This window comes from Mustela nigripes, chromosome 16 (assembly GCF_022355385.1).
Source record: "Mustela nigripes isolate SB6536 chromosome 16, MUSNIG.SB6536, whole genome shotgun sequence".
Taxonomy (NCBI): domain Eukaryota; kingdom Metazoa; phylum Chordata; class Mammalia; order Carnivora; family Mustelidae; genus Mustela; species Mustela nigripes.
In genome coordinates, this window is record NC_081572.1 from 3,560,347 (window position 1) to 3,582,281 (window position 21,935).

The window sequence follows — 21,935 nt, forward strand, 5'->3', positions numbered from 1 at the left end:
CTGGGGGTCCAGGAGCCCGCAGCAGAGGGGTCGCCCCGGCCGGGAGCCCACAGCGGGCGGGGTCATCTGGGGGCGCAGGAGCCCGTAGCCGGAGGTCGCCCCGGCCGGGCCCCCACAGCTGGAGGGGGTCACCCCGGGCCCGGGAGCCCACCGCTGGAGGGGTCGTCGCGGGGTCTGGCAGCCCACGGGGAGAGGGGGGCCCGGGAGCCCACCGAGGGCGGGGTCGCTCAGGATCCGGGAGCCCACGGGGGCAGGGGCTTCACGGGGCCGGGAGCCCACGGCCGGACCCGGTCACCCCGGGGCCGCGTCAGGGCTCTGGGGAGGGGCGGGCCTGGGGCCCAGGGAGGCCAGGCGGACTCACCCGCTCCGGGGTGCAGGCGCAGCCCTCCAGGAACGGCCAGTTCTTGAACGTAGAGACGCGGTGGTCCTTGAGGTAGAGCTGCCAGGCGGGGGGCAACGACGAAGCGCCCATCCCGCCGCCGCAGGCGCCGAGCGCCGACTCGATTCAAATCCGGCGGTTGGCGGCCGGCGCGGGGCAGGTCGGGAACGCGCTGCCCCACCGCGCTGCGCCCGCGGCATTCTGGGAAGGCAAGGCTGGGCGGCGCGGGGTGTGCTGGGAGTTGTAGTCCTCCCGCCGCGCGGCTCCGCGGCTCGCGGCGCACCGAGCGCGCCCCCTCGCTCCCGCCCCTTCCCATACTCAGCGTTTCCCCGACGGCGTACGAAGACTGGTGGGAAGAGGCGTTGAGGCTGCTCTGACGTCCCCGGGGTGAGTTCAAGGAGTGGCCGCCGTCGAGCACACTTACGTTAAGCCTGTGCTCATTAAACACTCCCCTTTCCCATAAGATTCTGTAACAGGTATTTAATTCATAGATCAGCTTTCGGCTGTATCAAATTTTACCGAGAACAGCTTCTGCCATTTTGAGTCTTCTGCATTATTTGTGCCAAGTTCCTACTCTCTAGGGTCCCATTTTTAACATCTATATACAGTAGCCAGAAGCCCCCTGAGGCTGGTGTCCGTGCTGGCCCTTGTTAGTTTTGTGCATTTCCAGCGGCTGCGGTCCTCGAGGGCTGGGTGAGCCGCTTCGCGCGCAGTGACTTCCCAGCGGAAAGGATGAGAAAACGGAGCAATCTCGCGGAACAGCGGGGAGGACACAGGGACAGAGACCCACCCGGAGGTGGGAGGGGGGCAGCCTGTATCCGGCCTGTGCCTGCTAAATACCCTGGTCAAGGTCTCCCTGGTTAACCTGAGCTAACCCCCACCCCCCAGACTTCTGGTCTTCTCACCCCAACGAGCCGAAGCAGACTTTTTGATCTTTGCACTTGCAAGAATGCAGAAAGGTATGTGCTTGTTTTAACTTGTATCTCTCAGATTAAAAGACGGATCAAGTCTTGCTTGTGAATGGCCCATTCCTGTCTTTACCTACTTAGCTGTTTGGTTATTGACATTTTTCGTATTGTCTGGTGAGTTTTTATACAAAAGGCACTTAAACTCATTCCTCTTGTCTTCCTCGACCTTGGCCCGGTTTGTTGTTTTTTGGACTTTGTGGTGTATTTTTTCTTCTTTCTTTCTTTCTTTCTAAGATTTTATTTATTTGGCAGAGAGACAGAGATCGCAAGTAGGCAGAGAGGCAGGCAGAGAGAGAGGGGGAAGCAGGCTCCCTGTGGAGCAGAGAGCCCGATGCAGGGCTCAATCCCAGGACCCTGATACCATGACCTGAGCAGAGGCTTAATCCACTGAGCCACCCAAGTGCCCCTGTTTGCCAAGATCTGGCCAGCTGACTCTACACTGTTTGGTAGCAGCTTTGAACGAAGGCAGGTTTGAGACACCACTTTTTTTTTTTTTTTTTAAGATTTTATTTCTTTATTTAACACACACAGCACAAGCCAGGGGGAGCAGTAGGTGGAGGAAGAGCGAGAAGCAGACTCCCCGCTGAGCAGGGAGCCCAATGCAAGGCTGGATCCCAGGACCCGGAGATCACGACCTGAGCCGAAGACAGAGGCTTCACCAACTGAGCCACCCAGGTGCCCCTGAAACACCACTTTTGTCACTTCGTAAACCCCCCCATGTGCTGGGACCCATCTCTGGGGTCTCTCTCAGTCTCAGTTCTGCCCGTGGGTCTGTCTCCCTGTTCCTGCTCCAGCTGGATTTTTTTTAACAGATGAATAAATGAAGACCCAGAGTCGCTGGTAGAGTCCGGAAAGGGCAGGGAGTGAAACCAACGCCAGGAAGAGAGCCTGGAGCAGCTCCCGGGTGCTCGGCAGCCACAGACGGCAGCCGTCGCCCCCCCCTGCTCCACAGAGTCAGAAAGGAGAATTCTAGAGGGCTTCAAGGCCACACAAAAGCTTCAGGAGAGCTTGAAGGACTAAGAGCCGGAGACAGAATTCTAAGTCCCTGAGGGCATCACGGACCTCACAGACCTGGGGTGGGGGCTTGGAGGGAGGCAGTAATGACAATTGTGGGAGAGAAAGGGCAGGACAGAGAGGATGGGTGAGGCTGACCTCAGGGCAAACGCCCCCCTTCCCTCCTCAAAGTGGTGTCCCAGCAACGGCAAATCCTGCAGCCTACAGGGAAAACTGTGTGTCCTCCATCTGTGTCAGGAACAGGGTGTTCTGAAGTCACTTCCCGAGCTGCAGGGGTGGCTGAGTGGCACCTCTCACATCCGTGGGCCAGAAATAAGAGGACTTCTCAATGCTCCAACCCCACGCAGGCTGCTGGCTTCCATTCTTTCAATGTCACAACATTTTGGAAACCACTTCTTTTTTAGTTAAATAGGATCCACAGCCATTGTGAGGCTTGAACTCACAACCTTGAGATTAAGAATCCCATGCTTAGGGGCGCCTGGGTGGCTCAGTGAGTTAAGCCGCTGCCTTCGGCTCGGGTCGTGGTCTCAGGGTCCTGGGATCGAGCCCCGCATCGGGCTCTCTGCTCTGCGGGAAGCCTGCTTCCTCCTCTCTCTCCCTCTCTGCCTGCCTGTCTGCCTACTTGTGATCTCTGTCTGTCAAATAAATAAAATCTTAAAAAAAAAAAAAAAAGAATACCATGCTTAGGGGCGCCTGGGTGGCACCCTTGTTGGGTGTCTACCTTCGGCTCAGGTCATGATCCCAGGGTCCTGGGATCGAGCCCCACATCGGGCTCCCTGCTCTCTGGGAAGCTCGCTTCTCCCTCTCCCACTCCCCCTGCTTGTGTTCCCTCTCTTGCTGTGTCAATCTCTGTCAAATAAATAAAAAAAGAATCTTAAAAAAAAAAGAATCCCATGCTCTACCACACTCTACTGACTGAGCCAGCCAGGTGCCCCTGGAAACTTTTTATTGTATCATTTTATTATGATGATGATTACTACTAAAGATTTTATTTTTAAGTAATCGCTACACCCAAGGAGGGGCTTGAATTTACAACCCTGAGATCAATAGTTGCATGTTCTGCTGACTAAGCCAGCCAAGTGCCTCTTTACTGTATCGTTTTAAATTACAGAAAGCTTACAAGAACGGTACAAGGAATACTGATGTGTACTCTATCCAGATTTTCTGTTTACATGACGCATGTACATATAGAGAGAAAATAGAATATATATATATAGTATGTGTATAGATGCATATTTTTTTAAAGATTTTATTTATTTATTTGAGAGAGAGAGACAGTGAGAGAGAGCATGAGCGAGGAGAAGGTGAGAGGGAGAAGCAGACTCCCCATGCAGCTGGGAGCCCAATGCGGGACTTGATCCCGGGACTCCGGGATCATGACCTGAGCCAAAGGCAGTCGTCCAACCAACTGAGCCACCCAGGCGTCCCTATATGCATATTTTTTATCTGAGCAATTTAAGAGTAAGGTGAAGGCATTTTGCCTCTTTACCCCTACCTACTTCATCTTTAATATAATCACAGCAGAATTGTCAAAATCAGGGAATTTAACATTATTTTTATATTTTAACATTATCTTGGGGCGCCTGGGTGGCTCAGTGGGTTAAAGCCTTTGCTTCGGCTCAGGTCATGGTCTCAGGGTCCTGGGATCGAGTTCCGCATCGGGCTCGCTGCTCAGCAGGGAGCCTGCTTCCCTCTCCCTCTCTCTCTCTCTCTGCCTGCCTCTCCGTCTGCTTGTGATCTCTGTCTGTCAAATAAATAAATAAAATCTTTTAAAAAAAAAAAGTTATCTTTATAATGAGCTTATACAACTCAACACCAAAAAACCCCCCAAGAGTTCAGTGAAACTCTGAGCTGACAGTGAAACAATGTTCAATGAAACAATGTTCAATGAAACAAGTTCAATGAAACAATGAACTATTTGGGCAGTGGAACTGAGTAGACATTTTTCCAAAGAAGACACACAGATGGCCAACAGACACATGAAAAAGTGCTCAGCATCTCATTGCTGGGGAAATGCAAATCAAAGCCACACCGAGATCTCGCCTCACACCTGTCAGAATGGCTACCATAAAAAAGCACAAAATGTGAGCAGCGTTGGGGAGGGTGCGGAGAAACAGGAGCCGTCGGGCGCTGCCTGTGGGAAGGCAGACTGGCGCAGCCACTGTGGGAAACAGTATGTTGTGTCCTCAAAAAATTAAAATAGAAACACGTATGATCTGGCAATTCCACTGCTGCATATTTACCCAGAGAAAATGAAACTCTCATTCGAAAAGATGCGTCCCCGCTGAGGTTTACTGGGCGTGGTTTGTAACAGCAAGATACGGACTCAGCCCAAGTGCCCACGGACTGATGGATGGGTAGAGAAGGTGTGGTACACGCATACAGTGACGTATCACTCAGTCACAGAGGGGAGGAGACCTTGCTATTGTGACAACCGAGAGGGTATCAGGCTAAGTAAAATAAGTCCAACAGAGAACGACAAAAGCACAAGATTCCACTCACATGGGGAGTTGAAGAAACAGACAAAGGAGGGGAAAAAGACAAATGAAAAAGCCACACTCTTACGTAGGAAGCACAAACCAGTGGTTGCTAGAAGGTAGGTGCGGGGGTGGGAGGGAACGGGCGAAACAGATGAAGGGGATTAAGAGCACACTTCTCGAGATGAACCCTGAGCCCTTACAGTGTACGCCTGAAACAGAGCACCGTGTCTTTCGTCTAGTTACAAAAAAAAAAAAAGAAATCATGAAGCCATGTTTAGAAAGCCGTAAAAATAGTTGTCCAGTCCACAGCATATTTAATGTAAATCGTATATTAAATTACAATGTTTATTTATTTATTTTTAAAGATTTTATTTATTTATTTGACAGACAAATCACAGGCAGGGGGAGTGGCAGGCAGAGGGAGAGGGAGAAGCAGAAGCAGGTTCCCCGCTGAGCAGAGAGCCCAAGGTGGGGCTCTATCCCAGGACCCCGGGATCATGACCTGAGCTGAAGGTAGATGCTTAACCCACTGAGCCACCCAGGCACCCCATTTATATAAACTTTTTTTTTTTTTTAATGAAAATAGGATCGCAAGGGGGTGAACTCTTTTCTGTTCTGTCTTTTGCTTATTTTAAGACATTTTATCTCATCAGGGTGTAACCTAAGGGGGCAGTTCCTAACCTAGGTGTGCCATGGGGGGCCCCCTCCAGCAGCTGGGAGGGGTCTCAGTCTCAGAACTGGTTGCAGATGTCAGACGGAAGTTCTACAGTCTGTGAGTCATGTCCTTTGCAGGTCTGGGATAGATTCAAATTACCGTCTATAATGTCCTTCTCACTTGCCTGCCTCCTGAAAGCTTTTTGAGTATTTCAGCACTTCCGATTACATACTACGTTTAAATATTCATCACCTTCTCAGCTCCAGCGTCAGAGAATACAAATATAGCGAAAACACCTCCCTCCCTGGAGGGGAGCAGAGGGTTTAGTATGGGTCCACCAGGATCTGTCCTCTGCATCACACACGTGAGCACACAGAGAAAAACGTCTTTTTGTGGGGGTGTATTGTTTAAAGTCCTTGAGATGGTACTAAGTTGTAATTAAGCAAGCGTCTTGGTTTTATCATGTAACAATATTTTGGGGGGATTTCCCACCCGGTAAACATGTCTCTTTCTTATGGCTACATCGTTTTCGGCTGCTGGGGGTTTGGATGTACTTATCCCTGACTGAAGACTATCTAGGCTAGTCTCTGTTATTGTGACACCCCATCACACAGGGGGTCCTAGCTCTTTAGAATGGAGGAGGGTTGCTGGGGAGGGGAGGGTGGTGGGTGGCTGCTTGGGAACTGTGCACACCCCTGGGTGGGGCGCAGAGGAATCTTGACCTGGCTGTGGATGTCCTTGTCCCCTCAGGGAGGGGTCAGCCCCCGGGCTATGTCCCTGGAGCTTAGGGAGAGCCTCAAGACAGGACAGATGGGTCAAAAGAATGCCATAAAAGAGAACAGACTGGTTTTTGAGCTCTTACAAAAAGGTCAGCAGACTTTCAACTGGAGCTAAGTCTACTGATTGCCGGGCATTGTCATATTTGTCACACCATCTTGGCAGGCAGCGGCCCAGGTGGCTTGGGGATCGTAGTGTTGACTGGGCTGGACCTTCCCTGGAACCCCTCCATCCAGGCCAGCGGGGAGGGAGATTTGCAGTGGTGTTGGGAGCAAACGGAGGTGCTCCTGGGCACAGAGAGGGGGGTGCTGGCAGGAAGGGGAAGCGTGTGGGGTCTGTTGAGGACCTTCATCATCGGTAGCAGGGGCCACACTCCAGCGGTGTTAGAGCTCCCGAAGGATTGTGCTTAAAATCATCTGCAGCAGGAAGACAAGACCCAAGACCCCCAGGTTCAGAGCGGCTCTCATGCGGCTCTCTCTCCAGAATCCGGTGAAAGAAACAGACTGCATTCCTGAGCACAGCGCAATAACTTACAACGACAGCTCAGTCCCATCTGTCCTCTGAAGTGTCCTAAATAACCCCCCAGCCATTCGTAGGCTTACCTTGCTCGAGATGTGCTTTCTGGACCCACGAGCTAAGAATGGCTTTACGTTTTTATGAAATTAACTAATCAGGTTTTTAGTTAATTAATTAAAGTTGATTAATTAAAAGTCTCCAGTGCCAAATTCTAAGTAATCTCTACACTCAGCGTGGGGCTGGAACTCCGACCCTGAGATCAAGAGCCGCCTGTTCCACTGACTGAGCCAGCTGGGTGTCCCTGGCTTTCCATTTTTAAATGGCTGAAAAAAGATCGAAACATAATATTATTTCCTGACATGTAAAAATTATGTAAGAGTCAAATGTCCGTACGAATAAAGTTTTATTGGCACACAGCCACCATGTTCAGCATTTATGAATGGTCGTGGCAGCTTCTATATGTACTACAGTGGCAGCGTTGGGTAGCTGTGTCAGAGACTGGACGGCCTCCAAAACCTGAAATGTGTATTTCTTAGGTTTTTCAAGAGATGTCACTTATGAGTGTTTGTTCTTCCCCCATTAAAAAAAAAAAAGGAATGCATGTTCGTGTTAGCCAACGCAGAAATGAATTTTTTAAATGCACCTGTCACACCACTGGTACTTGTTTTTTTGCACAAGCATGCCCGTGCCTCCCGGGGTCTAGCTGCCTATGTATTATGAAACTGGAAATATGTTGGCTCACTCCTTTCTTGTGCTTTGGCTCTCACATCTGAAACAATTTGATGTATCCTAACTTATTTTCGCAAACTTCCTTCTGTTACCAAATTATGTCATAATTCAAACTCACTGGGATGTGTGGGCTGTTTCTAAGTTTTGAATATTCATAAAGCTGGGAAGACTACCTTTTTGTATTTCTTGATTATCCTGAAGAGAAATTCCAAGCAACAGAATTCCTGGGCCTTTGGGTTTGGATTCCTGTCACCAGAATGTGCTCCCAAGGGCAGAACTGGAGAGGAGCCCCTTCCCAACCTCTCCAGCAGGGCTGGACATAATTATCATTAGAATATTTTCCATGACAGGTGGGAAAGGACTGGGCTTTTTTTTTTTTTTTTAGATTTTGTTTATTTATTTGACACAGAGAGAGATCACAAGTAGGCAGAGAGGCAGGCAGAGAGAGGGAGAAGCAGGCTCCCTGCTGAGCAGAGAGCCCGATGCGGGACTCGATCCCAGGACCCTGAGATCATGACCTGAGCCGAAGGCAGAGGCTTTAACCAACTGAGCCACCCAGGTGCTTCAAGGACTGGGCTTTTAAGTGACATTTCTATGATCACTAGCATAATTTAATTCCCCCCCCCCACGTTTATTAGCCATGTACATTTTTTCTTAAATTATCCCCTGTTCTGGGGCACCTGGGTGGCTCAGTGGGTTAAAGCCTCTGCCTTCAGCTCAGGTCATGATCCCTGGGTCCCGGGATCGAGCCCCACATCCGGCTCTCTGACTCGGCAGGAAGCCTGCTTCCTCCTCTCTCTCTGCATGCCTCTCTGCCTACCTGTGATCTCTGTCTGTCAAATAAATAAATAAATAATCTTAAAAAAAAATTTATCCCCTGTTCTTGGGGTGCCTGGGTGGCTCAGTTGGTGGCTCAGCCTTCGGCTCTGGTCATGATCCCAGAATCCTGGGATTGAGTCCCGCATCGGGCTCCCTGCTCAGCTCCCTGCTTCTCCCTCTGCTTGCGCTCTCTCCCTCTCTCTGACAAATAAAATCTTTTAAAAAATCATCTCTTAGGGCCGCCTGGGTGGCTCAGTGGGTTAAAGCCTCTGTCTTCGGCTCAGGTCATGATCCCAGGATCCTGGGATCGAGCCCCGCATTGGGCTTTCTCTCAGCAGGCTCCCTGCTTCCCTTCCTCTCTGCCTGCCTCTCTGCCTACTATGGTCTCTGTCTGTCAAATAAATAAATAAAATCTTTAAAAAAAAATCATCTCTTATTCTTTATCCATTGTTTTCTATTTATAATCTATTCCTAAATAGAAATAAAAACTGTTCTTATTGATTTGAAAGTGTTCTTTATATAGTAAGAATATTAACTATGTGAGTTTAAACGGAATACTATAAAAACCCTTACTGAAGGGCAACTGTGGGGCTCAGTTTGTTAAGCATCTGCTTTCGGCTCAATCCTGGAATGGAGCCCCACATCAGGCTCCCTGCCTGGCAGGAAGCCTGCTTCTCCCTCTCCCAGTCCCCCTGCTTGTGTTCTCTCTCTCGCTGTGTCTCTCTCTGTCAAATAAGCAAATAAAATCTTAATAAAGAAAAGAAGCCTTGTTGAGGCAGCAGCTGATTAATAAGCGACGCTAATGACACGCCCACTTTCCTGGGCTGGGGGTGTGGGGAACAGAAGTGGTAATTTTTTATCTGCCAAATCTGTGACAAATATTTTCGCCAGTTTTCTCTTTGGCTTTTAGAAGAATTCTCCACATTAAAATTGTAATATTTGATTTTTTTCCCAAATATTTTATTTTTAAGCCATCTTTACACCCAACGTGGAGCTCCAACTCCACGACCCCGAGATCAAGAGTCATGCGCTCCACCAGCTGAGCCAGCCGGGCGCCCCTGGACAGTGATTAGGCATCTGCCTTTGGCTCAGGTCATGATCCCAGGGTCCTGGGATCGAGCCCCCCCATCGGGCTCCCTGCTCAGCGGGAAGCCTGCGTCTCCCTCTCTCACTCCCCCTGCTTGTGTTCCCTCTCTCGCTGCCTCTTTCCGTCTGTCAAATCAATAAATAAATGCAAATCTTTAACACAAATAAAAATAAATAAACGGGTGCGTGGGTGGCTCAGTGGTTTAAGCCGCTGCCTTCGGCTCAGGTCATGATCTCAGGATCCTGGGATCGAGTCCCGCATCGGGCTCTCTGCTCAGTAGGGAGCCTGTTTCCTCCTCCTCTCTCTCTCTGCCTGCCTCTCTGCCTACTTGGGATCGCTCTCTGTCAAATAAATAAAATCTTTTTAAAAATAAATAAATAAATAAATAAATAAACAAACAGGCGTCTCCATGTGAAAATTGTAATGAACGTTTATGAACCAGACCCCTCCATCCTCGCCTACCTGGAGCTGGCTTTGCTGTTTGCTTACACACACGCGAATTCTTTCCTTGCCCCAGAGCGATGCCCCCCCCCCCCACCCACCAAGCCCCAGGCAGCTCCCACCTTCGTGCCCAGGAGCAGACTCTGCAGATCCCCTGGGGCAGTGGGGGGGGTGGTTCTGGGTTCCTACCATCAGGACCCCAGCCCCCTGGAGGCCAAAGATCCCCCGTGCGCCACCCCCACCCCCCGCCCCACCTCTCCTGTGGGAACCACACTCCCCAGGTGAAAGGCTGTGCCCCACCTGGGTGAGCACGAAGTCCTGCTGGGTTAGGCTCCAGATGATCTCAAAGTGATCCACGTCAGGGATTTCTTCAAACGAGGCATCCCACCCTCCCCGGCGCAGCGTCTGGGTGAAGGAAGGAGTCAAGAGGCGGCAGGCGGGGGAGCGTGGGGGAGCGTCACCCCGCGCCTGCCTCGTGCCAGGTGCCCGCTAAGTATTTGTTGGCTAAATGGCTCAGGGTCTTGGGGTCCCTTGGGGTGAAGCAAAGTGGAAGGTAATAGGAGGACAGGACCCTCAACCTCTGGCCAGAGGCGGGGAGCTGCGGGTACCTGAAAAAACTCTCTCGACTGTCGGTGGAATTCAGGGGAGTCGTGTTGGCCCACAGTCACCAGCACGCGGCAGGCTGGCCCCGAGGGCCGAGCCAAGGCCGCCTCCAGGAGCAGCTGGGGGCTGTTCCTCCGAGCGTCCTCCCTGATGAAGGGGGTAGGCGTGGGTCAGGGCAGAGAGGAGACTGCAGTTCACCCCGGGCCCTCCTGGGAGGGTCCCCCTCAGCTCCGGGACGAGGGGCCAAATGACTCACGGGGTCAGGAGGAGAGGGGCGTTCTGAGTGGTGTGCACGATGGGCTCCAGGTCATAGATCCCACTTACCAGGAAAAAACCTGTGAAGGGGAAGAAGAGTCAGAGGGTCAGGCTGCAGGTGGGGCAGAGGCTCCACCAAGCCAGGCCTCATGCAGACCCGGAGGGTAGGGGGGAGCATTATGGGGCCAGCCCAGCCTCCAGGACCAAAGGGGCAAGACCACGGTAGGGGGAGAGAAGCAAAGCAGGCCTGTCTCACAGGGCTCAGAGCCCGCAGGTCAAGCCCTCTGTGGCTGCTGGGATTTGGGGCAGCCGGTGTCGACCACCCGAGGAGGGCGAAGGCTGCCCAGCCAGACCGGCAGTCCCGTGAAAACCTTTGAGGTTGGGTGTGACTCCGTGCTTGGTCCAGTTGGCCAGGAGCATCATGGCAGCCAGGTGGGCCCCTGCTGAGTGTCCACAAAGGTAAAGTCCCCTGGGTCGGGTCAGAGAAGAGAGCCAAATCTGCCTTCAGTTTCCTGAGTGCATTGGACCAGTACCAGAGGCTTCCGATTTGCCTTCTGCTCCACAGCCCGGAGGAGGCAGCTGCACTGCTCCCAAGGTACTAAACCCACCGTCCTCCTGCATTGTCTAACAAAAGGAAGATCTGCAGGGACACCCACTCATTGCACGGATATTTCCTCTGCACAAATGCGATGCTCCGAGTCACCTGGTCTATCATCTGGTCCAGGGTTCCTGCACACAGAGCAGGAGTGGGGTCAGGGTCCATGGCGAGTGGCTCCCTCCCTTCCAAAGCCCAGCAGCTCCCTCCCTTCCAAAGCCCAGCAGCCTTCCTAGGACCATCCTCATTACCTTTGGGGGCAATGTCATAAGCCACGACTACCACAGCCACTCCCCGTGCCGTCAGTGGCTCGACCATGAAGGCTGACATGTCCTTACTGAGGAAAGAGACAGACATGTGATAATGGAGGAACCTCGGCCACCAACCAGGCTCCTTCCTGGTCGTGTCCACCCAGGGCTCCAGCCCTCTCTGGTCCTGTGTAGTATAAGGAAGAAGGTAGGTGCGGTCCTTACCTTATCACCTGCTAGCTCTGAAACCCTGGGGGCTTTACTTAACCTCTAAGTCTGCTTTTCTCATCTGTAAAATGGGGACATCTACTTTCTCGTAGGTGCTGTCTTTGAGAAATGAAGATCAGATGCACAGAGAGCTTTGTGGGACAATGGGTAAAGCCATAAATTCAGCTGCAAAGATGTCTATGCTTGAAGGGTCATAGATCCTGTAGCAGGAAACTCCTTAGTGAGATCCTAGGGAACAACAGTGTCCTTGAAGATCTCAAGTATGCCTCTGCTTATCGTATGGTGATGAGCTGACCTGGGTTCCCCAGGGGCTCTCCCGCCAAAAGCCTCATGTCTGGGAAACCCCTCAATCCCACACAGGCCAGGAGGGTTAGTCACTGCGGTTTCCCTTTGACTGCGAGTAGCTTGAACGTACTTCTCCCCGGGTACAGTGGGTTAAGTCATGTTCCCTCAAAAGACAGGTCCACGTCCTAAGCCCAGCACCTGGGAATACGGCCACACAGTGTACAGAGCTGTCATTAGGGACCCCGAGGGGGAGGTCATCCATGATTTAGGATGGACCTCAATCCTACAATGGGTGATGTTATAAGAGAGAAAGGTTGGGGGAGATCTGAGATACAGACACACAGACACCGCGGAAGCCCAGTGAGAACGGAGGCAGAGATGGAACTGAGGCGACCACAGCCAATGAAACCCAAGAACCCCCCAGAAGCTGGAGGAGGCAGGAGCAGGTTCTCCCTGGAGCCTAGAAATGGAGCAGGGTGCTGCACGCACCCCGATCTCAGACTTCTGGCCGCTGGAACCAGAAGAGAATGTGTTTCAGAGATAAGCCAGCAAGTTTGCAGTCATCTGTTGCAGCAGCCAAAGGAACTTCTACACCAGGGCAAGAAGAATCTCCAGATCCTGCTCATCCAGACCCTGACTCACCTTCCACTCTGCCAGTAGCCTCCGTGAAGGAACAGACAGAAAGGCAAGCCTGTAAAGACAGACAAAGGCATGGAGGCTGAGCCCAGGTGGCCAGGCCAGCCTAGACCTGCCCAGGGACAGCCCTCCTGATGGCCTACCTTCAGCAGCCACTTCTCCAGGAAAGTAGATGTCCAGTTTCTCCCCTTCGCCATCCCCGTAGGGGACATGCAGCAGGCTCTTCCTGGTGGCCCGGACCTTCTTGGTGGCTGTCTCGAGAAACGGACAAGTCGCCGTCAGCACAATCTGTATCATTTCTCTATCATTTAAGGCAGAATCTTTTCTGCTGAAAGCCCCTTGGGGTGCACCGGTCAGTTCTAGCTGTCACTGTTTGCCTCCAACGATGCTTCCCCAAGTCCTCAAGGTCATCTGAGCTGGGTTCCCAAGCATCACGTGGGTGTGTGTGGTCAGTTGCAACGACAGCAGACTGGCCCACCCAAGTGGGACCGATAAGGTCTGCCAAGGTCTGTCTGGAAGGGCGCCATGGTTCTGAAGGGCGCACTCTGTCCACTGCTTCATTACGGGGTTTTTGTGGCCATGACCCTTTGCTTCGTGCTCCAGGAAGTGTCGACTTGTCCAAGTCTTTTGAAAAGCAATCTTCTAGGGAAGCAATATATAAACTCACTTCAAATAGGGGTGCCTGGGGGGCTCAGCTGGTGAAGCGTCGGACTCTTGATCTCGCCTCAGGTCACGATCTCACAGTGGCGGGATCGAGCCCCGCGTCGGGTCTGCGCTCAGTGTGGAGTCTGGTTCAGATTCTCTCTCCCTCTCCCCGCCCTTTTGCTCCTCCCTGCTCAAGTGCTCTCTCTTTTTCTCTCAAAGAAATAAAGTATTTAATCTCACTTCAAGTAAATAGATAATAAAACAATATGGATATGTAATTGGGTGCCAGGAGGGGAGGTGAGAATGATGTGGAAATTGGCGAGGACTTGGGTGGAGAAGAAGAAAGGAGAAGGGGCATTGTTAGGGAAATAAATACCAGAGGTGAAGGGGTGGGGTGAGAGGGGAGTCTGTATATTCATGCCCTCCCCCAAGTGCTCTCTCCCCAAATCAGTGAAATGCGGGCAGCCTAGCTCCCTCCAACACTGGGCACTGGAGAGTGTAAATTGGTAAGATCTTCTGAAAGATGGTTTGGAAATAGGTATCAAAGCCCAAGAAGATTGTATTCCTTGATTCCTAAGTCCCTATCCACACAATTTTTTAAGGAAATGATCAGATATATTCCCAAAGACTTGTTTTAAAGATGTCCACAGTAATGGCATTTATAATAGCCTCAGTGACCTATGAAAATAGAAAGCTGCTCGGAGACATTATGGCCTATCCCCCTTCTTGGCTTTGTCATAGAGTCTGGCATTCACCACTCTTGATATACTTTTCACTGTTTTTCCTGTCTGTGTGTTGCCTTCACCCTGAAGACAAGGGCTTTGCTTTGCCCACCACTGTATACCCAGGACTTGATAGGTAGTAAAAAAATTAAAAGAAAATTGTGTGATAGGAGCACCTGGGTGACTCAGATAGTTGACCATCTGCCTTTGGCTCGGATCATGATCCTAGGGTCTTAGGATCGAGCACCACATTGGGCTCGCTGCTCAGTGGGAAGCCTGCTTCTCCCTCTCCCCTGTCTATGCTCTCTCTGTCTCTCTCGGATTCAAATGAATAAAGAGAAAAAAATCTTAAAAAAGAAAATTGTGTGATAAACAAATATTTCAACAAGCAGTACTGGGTTAACCAAATATCCAAATGGAAAAAAAAAAAAAAGTTTCTTGATCCCTACCTCACGCCATGCCAGATTAGTTCCCGATGGACTATCTAAACATGAAAGAGAGGACAACAGAGCTCTTGGAAAAGAGCATAAGAGATCTTCATGATCTTGAGATAGCAAAGATTACATAAGTAGGACCCCAAACACATTAATCGAAAAGGAAATGGATAAGTATCTCATGATGCAAAGAGCAGAACAGGAATAGCACAGAGATTACGGTGATCTTCCCAATATATTGAAATTGGTGGGGAGAGATGTGAACTTGGGATCCACGTCCCCAGAGATGCCCAGGTCCCCAGCCTTGGTGGCCGTGGTGCTGGGCCCAAAAGGAAAATAATGCTCCTCTGGGTTGGATGACCCTGGACCTCCAGAAGGGGCTAAGTCACTGTGTAGAGATAGTTTGTATAAAGTGTGTTTGGGCAAGTGCACATAAACTGTTAAAATGGGCAGTTGGCATTTTGGCTGGACTGCTCAAGGCCAAGACCAACAACTGGTCTTGGCTTTGAGCAGGGTAGACGCCCCATTTCCCCATGCCAAAACCAGAGACCAGGCTGCCTTTGCCGGACAGGCAAGGCCAGTTTGCCATCACTGACCATGTCTACTGACCACACACCAGCCCCCCACCATCCTTGGAGTGAGGGGACAAGAGAAGGGAAGTTTTTTAGGAGAGAGATGTGCTGTGCTATGCGCTGTGGGTCCCCGCTCCCTCTCCTGTGGATGAGTGGATGGGGACTTCCCAACTCCTAATGCTTCAAGTGACCAACCGCTCAGAGGGCCTGAGGTGTGACTCCTGCAAAGGTCTAATGACCAGGGGCGCCTGGGTGGCTCAGTGGGTTAAGCCTCTGCCTTCAGCTCAGGTCATGATCTCAGGATTCTGAGCTTAAGCCCCGCATCCAGCTCTCTGCTCAGTGGGGAGCCTGCTTCCCCCGTTTTCTCTGCCTGACGCTCTGCCTACTTGTGATCGCTCTCTGTGTCAAATAAATAAAAATTTTTTAAAAAGGTCTAATGACCAGAACAGACCAGCCTCCTAGTGTGTCCATGTGCCACACTGGGCACAGACCTCTATATAGGACCCACTTAAAGGAATGCATCTATTAGAGACTTTCAGTGACTCAAATATATTGCATTTGTGATTCTAATCTGAAGTGTTTAAGGGCGCCTGGGTGGCTCAGTTGGTTAAGCATCTGCCTTCGACTCAGGTCATGATCCTGGGGTCCTGCAATAGAGCCCCGCGAGTGGCTCTCTGCTCAGCAGGGAGCCTGCTCCCTCGCACTGCACCCCCCCCCCCGCGCCGCTCTTTGCCTACTTGTGATCTCTGTCAAATAAATAAATCTTAAAAAAAAAAAAAATGGTTTGGGGCGCCTGGGTGGCTCAGTGGGTTAAAGCCTCTGCCTTCGGCTCAGGTCATGATCCCAGGGTCCTGGGATCGAGCCCCGCATCGGGCTCTCTGCTTAGCAGGGAGTCTGCTTCCTCCTCTCTCTCTCTGCCTGCTTCTCTGCCTACTTGTGATCTCTGTCAAATAAATAAATGAAATCTTTAAAAAAAATGGTTTAAGTGGTACATTTTATGTCACGTGTACTGTATAGCACAGTCAAACAAAACTGGCGCTTGTATCTTTTGTGCCTTTGAGTCTTCCTCTGGCTTTCCTGGTGGAGAGGAAAAAGCCCCTGGAAGGTAGTAAGGGCCCTCGGAGGTCCGGACCCCACCAGAGGCTGTCAACCACGAGGCTCCACCCACCTCATTGGCGATTGGTTCTCTTGGAGAAGGGCGTGGCTTGGGGGACAGGAGGCTGCAGGACCCGCTGAGGGGCAGGGCCCGCAAGCAGCGGTTCAGCACAGACCTCTGCCTGCCCGCCTGCCTGCCTGCTGGCTCATCCGCCCATGCATCCACCCTTCCATGCATGCATCCATCCTTCATTTAGTGTACAATGTATCAGTCCTAAGAGTTGCGGTAAAACAAGTTTAACCTTACTGACAGAGGAAACAGTTCTGAAAACCGGCCCCTCCGCGCCCCTTCTCTCTGCCCATGCCCCCCCAGCAGTCCTGCGTGTCCGGCCTTAGCCAGGCCAGGTCTTTAAGGCAGAGAAAGGTCAACTACGCATTAGAGCAGAACACTCCCCTACTGCAAATTACTAGGTCAGTGACTGTAAGGGTGAATATAAACCAAAAGTAAGGGGGGAGGGAATTATTTTTAGTCTCCCTGGTGCAGAAAAGGAAAAGAGAGCTTCCTCCCTCCCTTTTCTTCCAGTGTTTGTGTTGGGAAACTCCTTGTAAATCCTCTCTCTACCCCTTTGAGGTATATGTAGATATGTTTAAAAGCTGACAAACTCTCTTGCCAGTTAAACAAGCTAGGAATGTTTCTGTCCCAGACCAGAAGCCAGCACCCCTACCCCCAGATTCCATGGGAGGGCAGGAGCAGGTGTCTGGCTGCCAAGTTACAAGACTACCTCTTGCCTTGAAGAGATGGGTAATCTTCTTTTTCCTCTGGAGAACGGCAGTTTGCAAGCCTGGGCCACCCTAGGTACTGGGTAGATTGTGGAAGAACCAGGGGGCTCTGTCAGGCTCTCTGGCTTGAGCACAGGTACCCTCTATCTTGAGAGCAGATGTATCTGGTCTGCGATGGGGCATATTGCTGGCCTGTACAAAAGGGTGATGTATCTTTCTGGGGTCTCTAGCAGCTCCTATGGGGCATGTCACAGTTTGGCTATCCCTTGTTCAATAATAACATGTCTTCTTTTTTCTCTCTGTCCTTTGTGGAGAGACTTTCTGGCTTGGCAGCAATTTTCCACTATTAGCGCTTGGTGTCCCTTTGCCGTGTCCTGTGAGTGTGACTGTGGGGCAATCCTCGAGGCCACAGGCAGCACTGACAGGGTCTGGGGGGATCCTCCAGCAGAGGCCAGGCAGTGCTCCCTCCTGACGCTGCCTGACCAGCCCCACCAGGTCAGTCTGCTCCTTTCTCCCCAGGGCCAGGGGGTCCCCTCACGAGCTGCATGAGCTCGTCAAGCAGGGTGAGGTGAGGAAGGCCCTTGCTTTGGGGACAACATTGGAGTCGGGGGGTGGCACGAAAAACTCAGTAATGAACTCAGTAATGAAGATTGTTTTTGGCTGTAGGTTTGTGTCCCCCAACATTCCCTATGTTGAAGTGTCGCTCCCTAACGTGATGGTATTGGAGGCCTCCAGGAGGTATTTGCTTTGGATGGGGTCATGAGGGTGGGGCCCCTGTCGTGGGATTAGCAGCCTTAAACGAAGAGGAAGAAAGACCAGGGCTCTTCCTCTCTCTCTCCTGCTCTCTCTGCCAAGTGAGGACATATGGACAAGACAGCTGTCGGCAAGTCAGGAAAAGGGCTCTCACCAGGGAACCAAACTAGCCAGCACCTTGATCGTGGCCTTCCCAGCCTCCAGAACGTGAGAAATAGATTCCTACTGTTTAAGCCACCCATTTGATGGCCTTTTGTTAGTGCAGACCAAGCTGACCAATATAAAGATAAATAATACTTACTTTAAAGAAGAGCTTTTTTAAAAAGTAGGGGGAGCCCTACTTTTTAGTAGGCCCTGCATGGAGCCCAGGGTAGGCCCAGAACTCAGGACTCTGAGATCAAGACCTGAGCTGAGATAAAGAATTGGACACTCGGGGTGCCTGGGTGGCTCAGTGGGTTAAAGCCTCTGCCTTCAGCTCAGGTCGTGATCCCAGGGTCCTGGGATGGAGCCCTGCATCAAGCTCTCTGCTCAGCAGGGAGCCTGCTTCCCTTCCTCTCTCTCTCTGCCTGCCTCTCTGCCTACCTGTGATCTCTGTCTGTCAAATAAATAAATAAAATCTTAAAAAAATATATTAAAAAAAAAAGAATTGGACACTCAACCGATTGAGCCATCCAGGCACCCCAAAGAGAAATACTATTTAGATGCAGTAAATGTACAAACATATTTTAAATATCAAGTAACGCTAATGTCCATGGCCAACAAAATGTCAACATTTTAAGTAGAGACAGGCTCCAGCCCTGCACGGGCATGGCCCTTGTTCATTCCCCGGGCCCTCAGGCCCCCCTGTTCTTGGGCTCATGTTCTGCACCCCTGGAATGGGTCAGTGGCATCTGCAGCTCCTCCCGGCCAACTACAGCACTGAAAACAGGAAGGTGAGTGGAATGTGAGCTTAAAGCTGTCCACGGTGTGGACAGCAATCATGGATGGGAGTCTCTGAGGGCAGCGGACAGCACGATCTCATGCGGAACTCGCTTTCTCAAGGGGGACAGTTCTCCTTTCCCTCAAGACAATTATGATAGACAAATAGGTTTTCGGGGTGGTTCAGTCATCTGGGCATCTGTTTTCGGCTTGGGTCATGATCCCAGGATCCTGGGATCGAGGCCTGGGTCGGGCTCCCTGCTCAGTGGAGAGTCTGCTTCTCCCTCTGCCCCTCCTCCCTGCTCATGCTCTCTCCCGCTCTCTCTCCCTCTCAAATAAGTGAATAAAATCTCTTTTTTAAAAGATTTTATTCATTTATTTGAGAGCGAGAGAGAGAGAGAGCACAAGCAAGGGGAAGGGCAGAGGGAGAAGCAGATTCCTGCTGATCAGGGAGCCCGATGTGGGACTCGATCCTAGAACTCCAGGTGACCTAAATGAATAAAATCTTAAAAAAAAAAAAAAAAAAAGGCTTTTCTACAAGCTCATGTAGATTTCACCACACACTCTGGCTTATTGACCAAATGGTCACGTGTTTGGCACAGAGCTGGGCCCTGCAGAGGGCTCTGAAGAGGCCAGGACACAACTCCACTCCACGTCCGTTGGGACAGGGAGAATACGGGTCAGTGCTGGAATGAACCTCCACGAGCCTGTTCTTCCAGAAGGATTATCTCAGTTTATGGAACCACCAAATCCAAGTGCTCTGTTCAGTCTGGGGAAACCAAGATTCATCTCGGGATTCCTCCACTCGCTTACAGGGTCCCAAGCCCTGACTTCTTGAAAGAAACCAAAGTCTTCTTTGCTTACAAATAGCATCAACACTGAATGTTTGGGGGAGACCTTTTGGTCTCTCTGCGCCACTGTGGCCCGTCACCTGATGTGCCTGGGCACGGCTGGCTGAGCACGGAGTAGAGGTGGATCATGGCATGCAGGGGCATTTCCTGGTTCCAGCCATCCTGCAGTGAGGGCTCCTGAGTGGCCCTGAGTGGACAAGGTTTGCCCAGTGCCTGGACTTTGGGTATTGCCCTGAGAGCCTCCCCCTGATCCCCGCAATCTGAACCATTGCCACCTGCCAAAGTCCACCCACGGCAGCCATGGAGATGGCCCCCAGTACCCTTGTCTCCTAGGTGTGTGTACATCTTCAGGGTTTCTTCGGCTCCCCGTCGGATGACCCATCTGCTGGGGCAGTACTGATTCTCCAACTCCTGCGGAACACAGACAGACGGCTGCACAAGACCCTGTTCTCCACACTGTGACCCCATCCCTCCTAACAGTCTGGATGCTTCTCTCCTCCTTGAGAAGCCGCCCCCCCGCCCCCCATATCTCAGGCTGATGCTCTCCGTTTCCTTCAAGCCCCTCCCATCTCCAGCCTGGTCACCTACTCCTCCCTCTCCCCCCAACATCAATTAATTAGGTACTTCAGACGTGGGTGCTCTCAGACTCGTGGCCTAGAGCCACAGTCATGCTTTAATTAACTAGTGGACAGCCTTAAAGGGGAGATGAGGTCCCATAAATCTGTCCTGGTTAATGCCACTGTAGGCACCATTCCTGCTGCTGGAGGCTAGGGAGCTGGGGCCGGGGCCACTGCAGGGAAAGTTGATCTTCTCTGAGCAGGCATGATCCTTTTTTTTTTTAAGATTTTATTTATTTCTTTGACCGAGACATATCACAAGTAGGCAGAGAGAGGAGGAAGCAGGCTCCCTGCTGAGCAGAAAGCCCGACGTGGGACTCGATCCCAGCCCCCTGAGATCACGACTTGAGCTGCAGGTAGAGATTTAACCCACTGAGCTACCAAGGCGCCCCTGATCCTTTTTTAAAAAGAGTTTATTCATTTATTTTTAGAGAGAGAGAGAGAGAGAGAGCACACAAGCAGGGGGAGGGGCAAAGGGAGGGGAAGAAGATCTCACATAGATCCCCCAGTCAGTGTGGAGCTGGACACGGGGCTTGAACCCACAACCTTGAGATCATGACCTGAGCTGAAACCAAGAGTCAGACGCTCAACTGACTGAGCCATCCAGGAGCCCCTGACCAGAATCCTGAGGGGGCAGGATTCTGATTGCAGGAGTCACAGCAAAGAAACCAAAGGTCAGTTTAGAAATGCTGTTGGGCCAGACTACTGAGACACAGAGGTGCGGCAGAGAAGCTGGGGCTGGGGGAGAGGGTCTCGGATGTTAGGCTAAGAGGTTCAGATGTAATGCAGAGAGCAACGAGGAACCAGATTTTGGATAAGGAGCTCGAAGACCAGGAGAAAGAGTGGAGACTAAGATGGGGAATTTGCTGGGGAATTTGCAGACAGGGTGGCTTCGTGGAAGGGTCTTGAGCTCTGGAGTCAGATGGGTTGAGTGCCATCCACGCTCCAACACTTAGAGGCTGTTTTCCTCTGGACAACTCACTTACCCTCCTGGGTCTCAGCCTAAGGTTGAAGGACTTAAGGCATGTAAATGAAGTAAAACTAACCCTTCAAGTGTGGGTCACTGCCTCCTCCCGCTGAACAAGAGTCTTGGCCAGCATTCTTTACATGTATACAATCTGTGTCTGTAGGACACCTTGTCGTCCCTGACACGCACCGAGTGCAATCGAAAAAACCCAGAACAGTGCCTGAAATTCAGGAAAACTAGTTAGGAAACTACAGTTGAGTGACAATCAGAGCGTGTGTTCTGCCTGGGTGGTTTCTAGCCCAAGGATCACGGTCAGGAAACAGCAGCCTTTCTGCATCCTCCCCGTCCTCCATCTGCATGGGGGACCATCCGCATGGGGGACCCTCGGGTCAGGTCGGGAACCGTGGCCCTCTCTATGGATGCGAGCACAGCTTCGGTTTTCTCTGCCCTTGAAACCAGGCTCGCCGAAGCCTGCCCGTGGCCAGAAGCACCCCGGGTTAGGGCGCTGAAGCCTTCGGAGCAGGCACGCAGGTGCCCCCCTTGCGCTGGAGAGCGCAGGCTCTACGCCCGCCTGAGCTCCGCTGCTGGAAGCGCATCTAACCTCCGCGCCGCGCGGCTCGCCGGGCAGCCCGCTTACCTCTGCAGAGAGCTGCTTCCAGGGAGCCTCGGCTCCGGTTGCGCGGCCGGGGACCTCCATCGTCCTACCGCCGCCGGCCAGAAGGCCACCCCTTCTATTTATAAGCGGCGGCGGGGCGGCGGGGCCCGGGTCCGCCCTCCCGGTGACGCGAGCCCGCAGGGGCCCCGGGGCCGCCCACGAGGGGCGGGCTGCGGTCGAATCTCCCGCCGGGCCGCGGCCGCGCGCTGAT

General features: G+C 51.8%; 2 protein-coding genes and 1 long non-coding RNA gene across 6 annotated transcripts in view; 1 reads left to right on the forward strand and 2 right to left on the reverse strand.

Moving 5' to 3' along the window:
• The window catches only part of BIRC5 (baculoviral IAP repeat containing 5), an 8,793-nt gene extending 8,240 nt beyond the window's left edge, over window positions 1–553 (reverse strand). The window contains exon 1 of one of the 2 annotated variants that reach the window (XM_059379020.1): window positions 362–552. In XM_059379020.1, coding sequence (XP_059235003.1) covers window positions 362–472 — 111 coding nt within the window. In that variant the 5' untranslated portion in view covers window positions 473–552. Of the gene's footprint in view, window positions 1–361 lie in introns of both variants that reach the window. The other variant, XM_059379021.1, reaches the window with a different exon arrangement.
• A 95-nt stretch (window positions 554–648) lies between these two features.
• On the forward strand, window positions 649–2,146 carry LOC132003759 (uncharacterized). 2 transcript variants are annotated; one of them, XR_009400291.1, is made up of 3 exons: window positions 649–766; window positions 1,050–1,338; window positions 1,879–2,146. It is a non-coding gene; the product is annotated as an uncharacterized LOC132003759 (long non-coding RNA). The 2 variants fall into 2 exon arrangements; XR_009400290.1 differs by having other exon boundaries at window positions 1,268–1,338.
• Window positions 2,147–5,132: 2,986 nt separating this feature from the next.
• On the reverse strand, window positions 5,133–21,904 carry AFMID (arylformamidase). 2 transcript variants are annotated; one of them, XM_059379487.1, is made up of 11 exons: window positions 21,707–21,904; window positions 19,806–19,896; window positions 12,859–12,966; window positions 12,722–12,770; window positions 11,570–11,655; window positions 11,380–11,452; window positions 11,095–11,192; window positions 10,725–10,803; window positions 10,474–10,615; window positions 10,166–10,270; window positions 5,133–6,689 (listed from the first exon to the last, which is right to left on the reverse strand). In XM_059379487.1, the coding sequence occupies exons 1-11, from the start codon at window positions 21,764–21,766 to the stop codon at window positions 6,657–6,659; spliced, it is 924 nt and encodes a 307-aa protein (XP_059235470.1). In that variant the 5' UTR covers window positions 21,767–21,904; the 3' UTR covers window positions 5,133–6,656. The 2 variants fall into 2 exon arrangements, with proteins under 2 accessions (XP_059235470.1, XP_059235468.1); XM_059379485.1 differs by lacking the exon at window positions 10,166–10,270 and having other exon boundaries at window positions 21,707–21,812.
• Window positions 21,905–21,935: the final 31 nt, after the last annotated feature.